Raw genomic sequence first — 14,334 nt, forward strand, 5'->3', positions numbered from 1 at the left:
TCTCTCTCTCTCTCTCTCTCTCTCTCTCTCTCTCTCTCTCTCTCTCTCACACACACACACACACACACACACACACACACACACAGAGAGAGAGAAACAGTCTATATAAATGTAAAATTTAACTTAATAAAAATTAAATTAAACCCAGTGAAATTAAATTAAATTAAAGGAACAACCCAGTGAAAAAGCAGACATTGGGACTGTGGCACAGAACTATGGTACAGTGTGTGCCCAGCAGATATAATGCCATGCATCTTTACTCCATTTATAAACAATCTGAATGAACAGTTCCATATGTTTCAAGCCTCTCTCCACAGCAAAAATGAGTTGATAGACTTCTGTCTACTAAGAATAGTAAGAATCCATGAAAACACTCCCCCTCAAATGGGTAGGGGAAGCAGAGGCATACCTGGATGTGAATTCTGCCTTGGCCGACATACCATGTCACCGAGAAATGACCCTAACAAGTAACTCCAGTGGAAGATTTGGAAAATGTGTATGGCACCCTATCTCTCAGTCTTCTATGGATGGATCCTAAGTCATCTCACACTGGGAAGGCACAGATCTAGGCAAGCACGAGTCTACTTAGATCATGGAATGAACTCATGGGTTTGCAGGGGCTTATAAGTACTCCCCTTGGCTCCAGCTCCTGGGATCAGGGCAGAGGAGGCCCGGTTTATCCCTGGAAGGGATGTATCAGCACAGCCTGTTCATTGCTGAGCCGACAGCTAAGCTTTTGTATGGCCTGCCACAGAGAGTTAATCCAGCAAAGGGCAGTAGATACCCGGCAGCTTCCCTGGAAACTCTGCATATCTTGAGCCTTCCCCCACTGCCCACCTCACTGACATCTCCCAGGTCCTCCAGTTCATCCAAGGTAGAATTTTCCATGCATTGAGTTTGTCAACTTTAAAACATTTTATTTGAGGGAATAGATGCCAAATCTCCAAGCTCTGGGAGCAAGGGCATCTGGACATGTGCAAATTACATTGGCTCTCAGAAAAACAAATGTCCAAAGTGGGCACAGAAACCTCTAGCATGAATACAAGAATCGGTGGGAACATACAGATCTCTATTTAAGTCCCAGAAGAACATTTAAGCCCACTTTTCCAGTGCTCACTTCACAGCTTGAACTCTAATAAACTTCCATCATGGAGGGGACACATCCCTAAACACACTGGTCCTGAGCACAGTGGTCAATGTTATGATCAAAACACTAACAGACAAAAAACCTTTGAGAGGACACTGGTGCGTCAAGGAGGAAACCCTAGTGCTCTGCTGGAATTGAAATCTATGCAGTGGAACTAGAGAGATGGATCAACAGTCAAGGGCACTGTCTGCTCTTTCAGTCGACTTGGGTTTGGTCCCCAGCACCCACATGGTGGCCCACAATCAGCTGCAGGGCATCTGGAATTCTAGGGACAGACTGCCATATTTGAAGACTGGATATAACTAGAAGAGGTCAATCTAAGGAAAAGGCACCTATGTCCACACAAAGTCCAGAGAGGTCTGGCATCTTACGGCTGAGTCATGGATAAGGATACCTCTAATAGGAGTTTTAGACTTTTAATGACCCTTACCCTTCTTGTCCTGAGATCTTGCTCTTTTAGAATACTCCCTCAATCCCACTGAAATCTCCAATTGCCTACATACTTAACTAGCAAAACAACTTGACCCGGATAAATGAAAGAGAATGTATTCTTATTTATTTTCCTACAATATAGTCTGGTTACAATATAAACTAGACTAACTAGAGCAGTGGCTGTTTCATGGCAGCCTTAGTTACACTGTAGAACATAGAGAAGTCAAATGGCCGGAGATGTCATACATACAGGCCTTCATGGTCTCTTACTAAGGACACTTGGTTTACAATGGAGCCCAAGTAGTCCAGAAGGGAGGGACTTCAATACAGACGCCGACACCATGAATAATCCACTTCTGAGAGGCCCATGTGTACCAGGGAGAGTTAGAGTCTCCTCCCTCTACCCTCTTGCCTCTTATGCTCTACTAACACAAAAGCAAAGAATGTCATCTGACAGCATCTGAGGGCCAAGGCAGAGAGTTCTCTGCTCTGTGAGGACCTGCATACAGGGTGTTTCTATCATGTATTTTAAAGTGTCTGTTCATATAGAAAGAGATACATAAAACTGTTACTACACGGGGATGTGGAGCTTGGGGTAGCCTAAATATCTGCTCACAGGACATGGTCCTGCATATATCACTCTAAAATAAACTTTCTCATCTTCCCCTTGAGGTTAAGAGCGTTATCTTTGCCTCGGTGGTCTTGGCACCTAAAAAATGGAACCCATGGATAATCCATTTTCACCAGGGAAATCACACGGATTTCTGTCCAGGGGCTGTTCCAACTCTGAAACCACAGGCTGCTTACTCTACTCACCTATGAAATCTAACTAAATTGGTATCAGTTGACACCAAAATAAATTTCATACATTAGGAAGATAAAGCTAAAAGTGTGACCCGGGCATCTCATCGGGCCCCTTGCAAACCTGTAATTGGGGCTGTACTAGCGAAAGCTTTATCTACCTGGGAAAAGGCATTTGGTAGCTTTACTCTCATATTCACCACCAAACTCAACTTTGCCTTGCAAATTAGAAAACATCTTTGGTGATGTAGGAAGAAAGATTTTGCTCAGCTTCATTTTCTGGTTACGGTCCATCATGGCAGAGACACCATGACCACGGGAGCTTAAAGAAGCTGGTCACATCACATGCACAGCAATGAATTAATGCGCATTGCTGTTTTAAAGGCAGGCTGTTGGAGCAATGGTCCATTGGACCATCGGAGCCATGTGAAGGGAATTCTGAATGCTTGTGAGAACACTCCAAGAAAACGGAACAAGACTCTTGTGACTTAAGTTTCTCCAAAACATAGGATTGTTCTGGGACTGTGTTTCTGTGTCCCCATGGGCAGAGCAGATAGGAGAGGGTTTGCTTCAGAGTACCCATTGCTGCTTGCTGTTGTTAATCAGAATGTTCATGGCCTGAACTCATGTGATCTGTACTCAGATGACCTCTCCTAACTCTCAAAGTATGAACTGATATAAATAAAGTCAGCTATTGCATAGGACCTCAGTCTGCCTCATTCATCAGCTCCCTTCTCGCAGGTCCCACCACCTCTGGAGTGATGACAGTGGGCCATGGAGGTGGCTCAGTGAAGAAAGGCACCTGCCACCAAGCCTCACTACTGTAGTTCAACCCCAGATGAGGAAAGGCGAGAACTGACTCCAGAGAGTTATCTGACTTCCACGTGTGTACTGTTTGGATGTTTGTGGGTGCTTGCTTATGCACGTCCACTGTGCTTGAACAAGAACGGCCCTGATAGACTAATATTTGAATTCGTCATCATCAGGGAGTGGCACTACTTGCGAAGGATTAAGTATACCTCTGTCCTTGTTGGGGTTGGTGTGCCCTGTGTGTCACTGGGTGTGGGCACTGAGGTTTCAAAAACCCAAGCTAGGCCCAGTGGCTCACTTTTCCTGCTGCCTGTGGGTATGGTCCCACAGCTATTCTCCAGGGTCATGTATGCCTGCATGCTACCATGCTTCCTAACATGGTGATAATGGACTAAACCTCTGAAACTGTAAGCAAGCCCCAATTAAATGCTTTGCTTTATGAGTTGCTTTGGTCATAGTGTCTCTTCACAGAAATAAACAGTGACTAAGACAATCACAAAGTAAATAAATAAAAAATCAAAATTACCTTATATATTTATTTTTTTCAAGACAGGGTTTCTCTGTGTAGCCTTGGCTCTCCTAGAACTCACTCTGTAGACCAGGCTGGCCTCAAACTCACAAAGATCCACCTGCCTCTGCCTTCCAAGTGCTGGGATTAAGGTGTGTGCCACCACCACCTGGCTAACATTATTTTAATTCAAATGTTGATGTACATTTATTGTGCATGGTGATAGGTTTCACAAAGACATTTTAATGTAAGCATATAATGTAATTTAATTATATGCATACTACCATCCTATTCTCCCTCCTCCACTATTCTGTTGTTTCTATAGTCTTGCTGCTACTATATATATATGTATATATATATAATTTCAAACATATACATGTAATTTAGGATCTATAGTGAGAGAAGGTAGTGTTTGTCTGAGTCTAACTTATACTCTGATGCTATGCAGTTACACCCATTTCTCTGAAAAAAAAAAAGACTTAACTTTGTTCTTTGTATTTGAATGACTGCACATTCCTTTTCATCCAGTCACCTGTTTGAGATCTAGGCTAATTCTGTAAGTTGTCCAGTTTGAATAACACTGCCATAAACAGACACATAAGTATCTTTAGACATATATCCAGTGGTGGTATAGCTGGGTCACAGGACTACTTGAAGTATTTTGAAGAATCTTCATACTGATTTCTATGGCTGGCCTAATTCGTATTCCTATAAGTAGTGTATAAGATCCCCAGCATTTACCTGTTTTCTTAACTGTACTCTAACTGGGGTGAGACGGAATCTCACACCACTTCCCCAATGGCCTAAGGATCTCCAATATTTTTTATATATTTACTGATCATGTGTAGTTCTTCTTTTGAGAACTGTCTGGATGGTGTGTGTGTTTATGTATGTGTATATGTGTGTGTGTGTTTAAGACAGGGACTCTCTACATAACTCTGGCTGTTCTGGAACTATGTAGACCAGGCTGGTCTCAAACTCACACAGCTTTTATTTCTGCCTCCCAGGTTCTTGGATTAAAGCCCTGTGTCACTGAGAATTATCTATTTCATTTGCCCACTTACTAAGTGTTTAGTATTTGTGTATCTGGATGTTCTTTTTGTTGTAGTTGCTGTTTTTCTGAGTCTCATGTAGACATGTTGACTTCATACTTACCATGTAGCAGAGGAGGGGAGGACTTTGAACTGTGTGTGTGTGTGTTGTGTGTTGGGCAGGGATGCACATATGTGCCATGGTCCATATGTGAAGATCAAAGAACAACTTTGTGGAGTTGATTCTTTCTTCACCGTCATGTGGATATGGGGGTTGAACTCAGGTCAGCTGTCTTCTGTGCCTTTACCCACTGGGCATCTCACTGGTTCTGTGTTCTTTATATGCTCTAGACATTAATCCCATCAGATGTACTGCTAAAATGGTTTATTTAATTTGTAGGCTGTATCTTACTTCCACTCCTGTTTTTTCTTTTGTTGTACAGTTTTTAATCTCATTCAATCCGTTTGCCAGTTCCTAAATTCTTAATTTTTCAAGCAACCAGAGTCATTTTCAGAATGCCTGTGCCTATATCTTCAAGTGTTTTCTCATTTCAAGTCTTATATTAAGGTATTTGATTCATTCTTAATGACAGGGGACAGGGTGACATTATAGATCTAGTTTCATTCTCCTATATACATGTGGGTAGTTTTCTTTGCACAATCTATTAAAGGGGGCTGTATTTTTCTCATATATATGAGAAAATATAAAAAATATAAAATATGAACAATATATGTAATGTTATATAGTATATTATATATACATATAAATATACACATATACACTCTTTATCAAAGATTAGGTGCCTATAGCCATGTGGATTTATTCTGGGTCTTCTACTCTGTTCCACTGATCTACATGTCTGTTTAAGTTAGCACCTCCTGGACATTTTCCACATCTCTCTCTGTTCCACTTGTCAACCTTTCTCTCTATATATCTGGATAACAGCAGTGAGCCGTAACCCTGGCACAGCCTGAATATTATACCGTGTTAAAACTTAACTCACAAAACAAATTAATCCACTATTTAAAATTTTAAATTCCATTTATTTATGCAGCTACATGCAAGGAGAAAGGGTGCAAATGTACCATGTATACATGTAGATATAAGAAGACAAGTGGTAGGAGTTGGTCCCTTTTTCCACCGTGTGGGTCCGAGAGATCAAATTCAGGTCATCGGACTTTGCAATAAACATCTTTACCTGCGGAGCAGTCTCACCAGCCTGACCTATTACTTTGAATCAAGATTCATGCAAGTTCTCATCACATGGACAGAATAAAGTTAGATCCTTAGTGAGAATGAAACATGAAAGACCTCCAGCCCAGTTCCTGACAGAATCCTTGTTTCCCCTTGAAACCTTATTAGCCAGGTCTCCTAAGTCCACATTTCTCCCGGCACCCAAATGCTTCCCTAAGCTCTGTTTATGGGATTCCAGGACTTTCCTAGTCTGTAAGCCTTCTTCAACATCTCTATCCCAACCAGTTCAGCGGATGTAATAACCACATACTTTTACTCATTTCTGGAAACAGTGGTCCCACTCATGTTACCAATTTTCTGTATCCGTTACTTTTTTTCATTACTATGATACTATGATCTGGCAAATCAGCTTAAGGAAGCTTATTTTGCCATGCATTTGACTGTACAGAGCATATTGCAGGGAAAGCACGGTAGTATGAGTATGAGGCAGCTGGTTATATTATAGCCACAGTCAGGAAGCCCAGCAAAATGGATGCTGGTGTGTTCACTTTCCCCTTATTTATTCAGTGTGGGTTCCCAGCCTCTAAACTAATGCCACTCACCTTTAGGGTGGATCTTCTAAGCTCAGTTAAACCTTGCTCTTAAAGACTCTCATGGACATACTCAGAAGTTTGTCTTCTACATCCCATCATTAGCAAGCAAGATTAACCATTATGATCACAAACAGATCTGTTATAGTGTAACAGAATCTATAGTTGGAAATAACTTTTTTAGCTAGAATTTAACTAATGTGGACAAGGTTGTGACATTTGTTTTGCATAATCTATTCCTCAGAACTCCATGTTAAAATTCTCCACTAGTCTAGTTTGCATGAGATACAAACTGAAAGAAGAAAGGTGTTAGGTTTTTAGCTATTGAGTATAAACTGGTGGATGCAATAAGGGTTACAATGACATGCTTGGAACATATTTTTATGATACTTTACCCTGCCAGTTGAGAGTACTGTCATGTGTTAATTGCATTTTAGTCAATAACAACCCACATTATGGTAGCTCTTGTAAGATAATGTTAACACAAAAAGTCATAACAATTACACAATAGTACCAAGTGTGGAGTTCTCTGCATATGCTTGAATTCTCATGCTCAGAAGGAGCTGTGGGAAGACGCCAGGGTCAACTTTGGTGTAAGTATCAGGTTCTGTTTACATGGAAATGTGGCTCACAGGAGTCTACAAAAGGAAGGTGAACCTCCTGTAGACTGACCTTCTTCCCTGCATTCTACAGAAATGGGAATAATTGAGCTGTCCAATCAGGTACTACACTGAAAGAAAAGGGTGGAGGTAAAAGAGGCTACTGGGTTAAAGTACATGAATATGTGTGGGCTGTGTGATAGACATATGTTATGGGCCTTACAAACTTCAATGGCTGTACAGTATTAACTCTCTCACTGTAACCCGTATGGCAGTCATAGCGAGGATAGCAGGACAACTGAAAGCAGAGCATGGTGAATTTGGGCCAGGAAGTCCAGAAGTGTAGATGGACAAGCTATTGGAATTTGCATAACTAGCACTTACCACCCTGGGTCTCTACTTGTCTAGAGCCCAATTTCCCAGCTGTCCGCTGTGTGGTGTGGATCTGGGACCTAGGCTCTTGTCTGAATGATGTCTTGGGGCCTGGGGCCCTCTTCAGACCTGTCAATGTCCACATGCCCACAACTTCCCAAACTCTGGACTCCAAACAAAGAGAGCAGGGACAATCAGACACTTTGTGGGCTTGGTGCACAGGAGTGTCCACAATACAGTTCTCACCTCACAGGGAATAAAATGCACTTTATTCCAAGTCAAATATTAGTGGCTGTGGCCTACCAACATGGTTTTAGGTGGAAGTGGTTATATGAACCTTTATAGTCACAAGACAATGTCATAAATCAAGGCATTACTAAATATAGTGATGTAGCTATCAGGTAAGTGGCTGTATTAGTTACTTTTCTGCTGCTGTGATAAAATACCATGACCAAAAGCAACTTAAGGAACAGTTTATTTTGGCTTATGGTTCAAGAGGAGTAAGAGTCCATCAAGGTAGGGAAGGCATGGCAGGGTGACAGGAGCAGGAAACTGGCTGATCACATTTTTATCCATGTACAGGAAGCAGAGAGGGAGGATAGGAAGTGGGGCGAGGCTATAAGTCCTCTAGCAAGGTTGTACCTCCTAGAGGTTCTATAACATCACCAAACAGCACCACTAGCTGTGGGCCAAGTGTTCAAATACACGAGCCTGTGGGGAGAATTCCTCACGTAAATCGACACAATGGGTTGAGGCAAAGTAGGCAAACTTCTAGCATAGGTTGAAGATGCTATCTGTAGTTAGCTTTGGGGTGGCATGAGTCAGTGTTCTGTTAAATTAATACATACCAAACATTTTACCTGTTATAAATGGTATCCATATTTTATACAGGAGGTAGTAATTACATGTCCCTTGTGATACATCACTGCTACATAATTTTGATATTTGTTACTTTTTTTGTTCAAGTAATGTAATATGTTTATTACATAAAATATGATGGGGAAATATAAAGGAGGGATTGTATAAGAATACTATAAAACACAATGAGACCATGGGTATGTTAATTCTGCTGATTGTGGTACTGATGTTATAAATGTAAACATGTCAGCAAACAAAAATATATGCAAATCATGTCAATTATAAGCCAATAAACTTGGAGAAGATGTATCAAATCCTGGTGTTAAAATGAAGCATATAGTATTGATTACATAAAGATAATATTAGGTAAAACAATAAAGAGACTAAGAATTCATTGCCTAATCTCTGATCTCAGTAATTAAGAAAATAAATTTTTTTTTCAAAAGAAGGACTGACAAGATAGCTTGCTTACTTATTTTGTGTGTACAAGTCTCTCCTGTTATGTGGGTCTTGGAGATCGAACTGAGGTCATCCGCCTTGGCGATCTCCAGACCCACGTAACAGGAGAGACCCGACTCCTGAACATTGTCTTCTGGTCTCCATACAGTCTCTTGTCTCAGACTCACTCACGCACTCGTACACACAAAATAAGTAAGCAAATGCAATTTTCAAAAAAAGTTTGGGGGCGAGTATAAAAATCCAAAATAAAGGAAATAATGAAGAGGTATTGAAAAGGAACATATCACAGAGAATATCAGCAATCCCAGGCAACTTCAATAAGGAAGAATAGCATGTTAATTTGTATTATATATTTATACTCATACCTCACATCATAGTGTGAGACACCCTATGAAATGTTTTCTCAGGGATTCCGACATTCTGAAAACATTACCAAGTAAACTTATACAAACCCTAGTTACGTGCCACCATCATATATGAATCTCCTGAGAGCACAACATCTTGATGTGCCACATGTCTATATATTATGATGTTGGCAATTAGATGAATAAACAGAATAAATAGAACTGTGGATATGAAGGCAGAGCCCTTAAAACCATCCTTGCCTTTTAGATTCCCAGGTGACAGACTGGACTGCACCATAGGGAAATAATCCCTTCCCAATGGAAACTACTGAAAGACTGGAGAAGCAGGATGGCTACAGATGTTTGCACACCCTTTCCTCATACCCTGTAGGAAGTCATTCATAAATTATCAATCTAAAATCACACTAAGACATCCAAAAGGTGTTATGGGGGTTTGGAGTGGGAACACAAAAGTATTGTGGGAAATCTCTTCAAATATACACAAAGCTATATTTTAAAAAAATTCATAATTTAAACTACACTAAAATAATTGTATTCATCTAGTAAAACAAAGAGTAAAAAATGAAGTGGCCCAGTGGAAGAAACCAACTGTCTCACCTACATCTGATAACTTTAAATATGGAAGGAAAATAGGCAAGGGATTTGAAAAATCGGTTTTATATAGTAAGTATGTACATGTTCAATAACCATAAAAATTGAGAACACATTTAGAAATGAGAAAAAAATATAAAACTAAATTACAAGACAGACGAACAGTATTGACGACCACATGGAACAACTGAACACAAACTCAAGATGAAGTGTAAGTTGTTATTTCTTTGGAGAAAATGGCTATGAAAGAGGCAAAATATTATCTGTCACAGGTATAAATTTATGTCATGATAACACAGAAGACACAGAAATAATAACATAAGAAGCTGAAATCCTGGGAACGGAGACAAGAGGAGACACATTCAGGAAGTGACAAATGATTATTTGGCCTAGGTCACAGTCATCCTCAAGGTCTTTTCTGAGTAGCTAACGTTAACAGTGAAGCACGGGCTAAGTATTGCACAGATATCGTATGCCTGTGATATTTCACCTGGACATAAAATTTGCAAAGGAAATAGGTAGAACTTATTAGAAAATAAAAATTCAGAGAGGCACATAGAAGTGACCAGGTTACATATACCATTTGTGTTGAAAAAAATGTAAACATAACCTTTTCCTCCTAAGTTAATTAATATCCCATCAGAATTTCAACATGCTTAATTTTTAATAGAAGGAAAAGAACCACAAAACCCTGGAATTTTTCTTGAAGGTTTAATATACGCATGCATACATAGATAATATATTTATGTACATGTGTGTATCCATCGTATGTATAATATTAACCTAGAAGTAAGGGCAATAATATGCTATTATTATACGATACTAACATATGGTATGTAACTCTCATACTATAATAATAAACTCCAAGGAATCCCAATATAAGTAAGATCCATTGATGGATTTATATGGATGTGAGGTTTGTATTAAGAGCAACAGAAACACATGTATCAACCCGACCATATTAAAAAAAAAACACTATTAGTAGAGAAAATATAACCAAAGACTGAAAGCTCTGGCATCCAGAATGGGTGTGCAGCCCTTCCTAAGTTCCCCATTCACCCCAGCTCGTCCTGTCTACAAGTCCACCTCCTGGAGGAGTTTAATACCCACCAAGTGTCTTGGTCTCAATGTATCCCACTTTAAGGACGTAATCCTAAGCCTGAGAACTCTAGAAGCAGAGGAGGCTGGGCCTGTGCAAATGGCAACGAATCACAGTCAACATGGAACTTTTTAAGGTGGACACACAGGCACTTCATTGGACCTCAACTCCCACCATTAACGAAGAGTTAAAAGCCACAAGCCACTGCTACCCCAGAAGAGGTTTGAACACTCTTCCGGTGGTGACTTGAGCTCCACCAGGGACTGGTTACTGCACACAGCGGACCTCCTGTAGCTTCAGTACAGAATAAGGCCATGCCAGACAACAGTGTTTGAAAAGACCTGGATAGGGCAAATGAGGAGTCCTGGCACAATGCTAATGAGGATATAAATTATGCAAAACAGTTTGTGTTTCATTTCAAAAATCTAAGCGGAACTACCATATAACCCAAACATTATGATATTGATTATGTATTCAAATAGCAATCAATTTGCCAGAGAAATGGCATCATTCCCGTGTGTGCTGCTCACAGACCTGACACGGAAACAACTGAAGCTCCTTTTAGATGACAGTATACCGGGACCTTCCTTCCAGTAGCAGGACATCCAGGTGCTTCCCTGAGGGATGCACCCCCACACCTCAGAAAGCCTCCTAGAGGAGGAGAGGACCCAGTACCCTAGAATAAGAGCAGTAAGATTGGCTATCATTACATGACGCTAACATGCAGTTTATACCTCGAATACTGTGATAACTGCCCAAGGGCCTCAATGCTGTATTTATATTATCCACCGATGGATGTATTGTTAAGAGCAACAGAAAGACATAGTGATATAACCATATGAAAAAAATGCATCACTAATTAATCGAAAACACATACACACAACCAACAGCAAATAAAGCAGTGGACCTCTTGGCAGACTGATGGGACCTTGGTACTTCCTATGCCCTCCCTGAAGCTCACCCCACATTTCAGGTCTACTCACTGTTACTTAATCCAAGAGGTCAAAGACTGGAGACTAGGCAATTACAAGAACTTGGTGTCAGGTAGTTCTGAAACCTACCACTTGGAAAAGACACGGGGGTTGGGATGAGGACTCTCCCAGTTCCCAATGAGAGGGAACACAAAGACATCTCATAAGCTGTCCTGTCCTGGGGGCGGGGAGGACAAAAGGAACAGTTTCTTTGTAACAGGAACTCAAGTGATTCTTCTCCTGAAAGGTTCACAGGCAAACATCCTTGGGACTAGAGAGACAGCTCCGCAGTTAAGAGCAGTTGCTGTTCTTCCAGAGGACCTGGAGCTTGGTTCCCAGCATCCATATGAGGTAGCTCACAACCTGCGGCAACTCTAGTTCAGGGGATCATACCCCCTCTCTGGCACTGCTCTCACTGGTATACATGCATACATACACTCAGGCGCAAATACACACACACACACACACACACACACACACACACACACACACACACTCATGCACGCACGTACGCTCGCATGCGCTTAAAAATTTGTTAAAATCCATTTCTCTGGTACCTGGAAGAAACAAAACGGTTTTTTTTTTTTTTTAACGAAATAGTGTTTGAGATATACCATGAGGAGCAATTGGGAGGCATTCGGTGCAGCCTTTCTGGGGAGCACCTGTGGGAAGCCAGGGGCACGCACAAACGGTGGAAGGGGAAGTTACAGTGTTTGGGAGTGTGGGCGGGGATGTGGAATTTGAAGAACCAGGTAACCAGACGTCAGAGGAGCTGGCCTAGGTTCTGGATTTGGATCCTGCTTCCCATACATCTGTAAAGTCCAGGGACTAGGTGGAACACGGAGAGGACGAAGGGGCTGGGGATCTAGGGTACATAACATAGCTCCTTTCGTGAATGAACGGCACATTGAGAGACTCTTCCCTGATGAGCCACCAAGTCCTCGCCACACGTGATCCGGAGCAAACGGGCAGCCAGCGCAGAGATGCCCTCGCTGAGAGGGCTCCAGAGCCTGCCGCAGTCGCCACAGCGGGAGAGACAGCCCCACAGCCCAAGGGACCCTGCACGGCCGCCCGCTCCGCCTGGCCGCAGACCCCGCTCTGCTGCAGCGCTTTCCGCTCGCGCACCGCCACCTCCGGGCGCCACACGCACACTCACCATGTCCGCCTCTCGGTGCCGCCGGCGCCCTCCTACCATTGCCCTGCACCCACGGCGTCACCGCGCCACCAGAGCTGCGCAGGAGCTTCCTGGGCAGCAGACACACAGCCCAAGATGGAGGGTCCCAGACAAAGGCCTGGCAACAGGCAGAGCCCGCCCCCGTCCATCGTCTGTGTGTCTGATTGGACATGCCTCCGCCCACGGCTTTCGATTGGGAAGGGCTTCGCGTCCTGCCCGCTGAGTGACAGTAGTTGTCGCCAAGGCACGGTTAAAGGAGCCTAGGATGACAGGTTCTCAGGTGCAGCTGCTGGGAACTCTGGCTTCTGTCAGGTAAATACATGTGTTTATTAGTCACAAACGGGTAGAAGATATCAATTTTCAAAATTCCAAATTTTCTGAACTCTATTCTCATTAACCTGGCCTTCAAAATAGAAAAAGCTATCTAATGCAATTTTTTTTTTTTTTGTATTCAGACTAAAAATTGGAAAGAAACAAGCGAAGTCAATTTTGGTGGCACATGCCTGTATGTACTTTTAGAACTTGCAAGGTGAAGGCAGGGAAAGTTCAATCTCAAATCCAATTTGGCTACAATGAGTTTTATGCCATCCTGGAATACATATGTAGACCCTATCTCAAAGCAAAGAACTACAACCCATGAAATGGATGGTAATGGCCCAATGCACTTAAACACATCTTTATAATCTTATCAGTGTAAGATTGGTGACTTTTATGTTCTGTTGGGACAAAAACCTTCCAAAGTCAGCAAATGTTCTAAGGTTGTAGCTCGTCTCAGTTTAGAACAGCCACAACATCCTTTGAGAGCTGCGACTCTCCTGATCTCATGCCAAAGGGGAGGGAACAGGAGTCCCTATTGGCATTTCTCCTGAAGCCCAGAGAGGAGAGCCACAGCAGCCTGAAAGAGAGCAGAGAACTTCAATCAGAACTTCCCAAAAGTAAACCACTGCTTCCCAAGAGCTGTTGAAGACAGGCCTATTCTTCCAGAGATTGGACAGAGGCAGGCAGGGACTGTAGGGTCGCGAGAGGGGAAAATGTTATGTCTTTATATCTAGCTACAGCCTTGGTCTGTTGTTGAAATAAGAGCGGCAGGGCTGAGTCCCAGGCGCCCGGCCGCCCATATGGCTAGCTTAGCTTATGCCCCGAAATAATTACACGGAAACTATATTCTTTTAATCACTGCCTGACCCATTAGTTCCAGCCTCTTATTGGCTAGCTCTTATATATTGATCTAACCCATTTTTATTATTTTGTGTGGCCCACAAGCTGGCTTACCAGGAATGATCTTAACCTGCGTCTGTCTGCAGTGGGAGAACCATGGCGACTCTCTGACTC

The 14,334-nt window shown here is 42.1% G+C and overlaps 1 protein-coding gene across 2 annotated transcripts in view; it reads right to left on the reverse strand.

Annotated features, from left to right (window-relative positions):
* Window positions 1–13,202, reverse strand: part of LOC101993129 (zinc finger protein 883-like) — a 29,425-nt gene extending 16,223 nt beyond the window's left edge. For both annotated transcript variants that reach the window (XM_013355273.2, XM_026778164.1), the window contains exon 1: window positions 12,985–13,202. In XM_013355273.2, the coding sequence (XP_013210727.1) occupies window positions 12,985–13,023 (39 nt within the window). In that variant the 5' untranslated portion in view covers window positions 13,024–13,202. The remainder of the gene's footprint in view (window positions 1–12,984) is intronic.
* Between the last annotated feature and the right edge of the window lie 1,132 nt (window positions 13,203–14,334).

This window comes from Microtus ochrogaster, unplaced genomic scaffold (genome assembly GCF_000317375.1).
Source record: "Microtus ochrogaster isolate Prairie Vole_2 unplaced genomic scaffold, MicOch1.0 UNK109, whole genome shotgun sequence".
NCBI lineage: Eukaryota > Metazoa > Chordata > Mammalia > Rodentia > Cricetidae > Microtus > Microtus ochrogaster.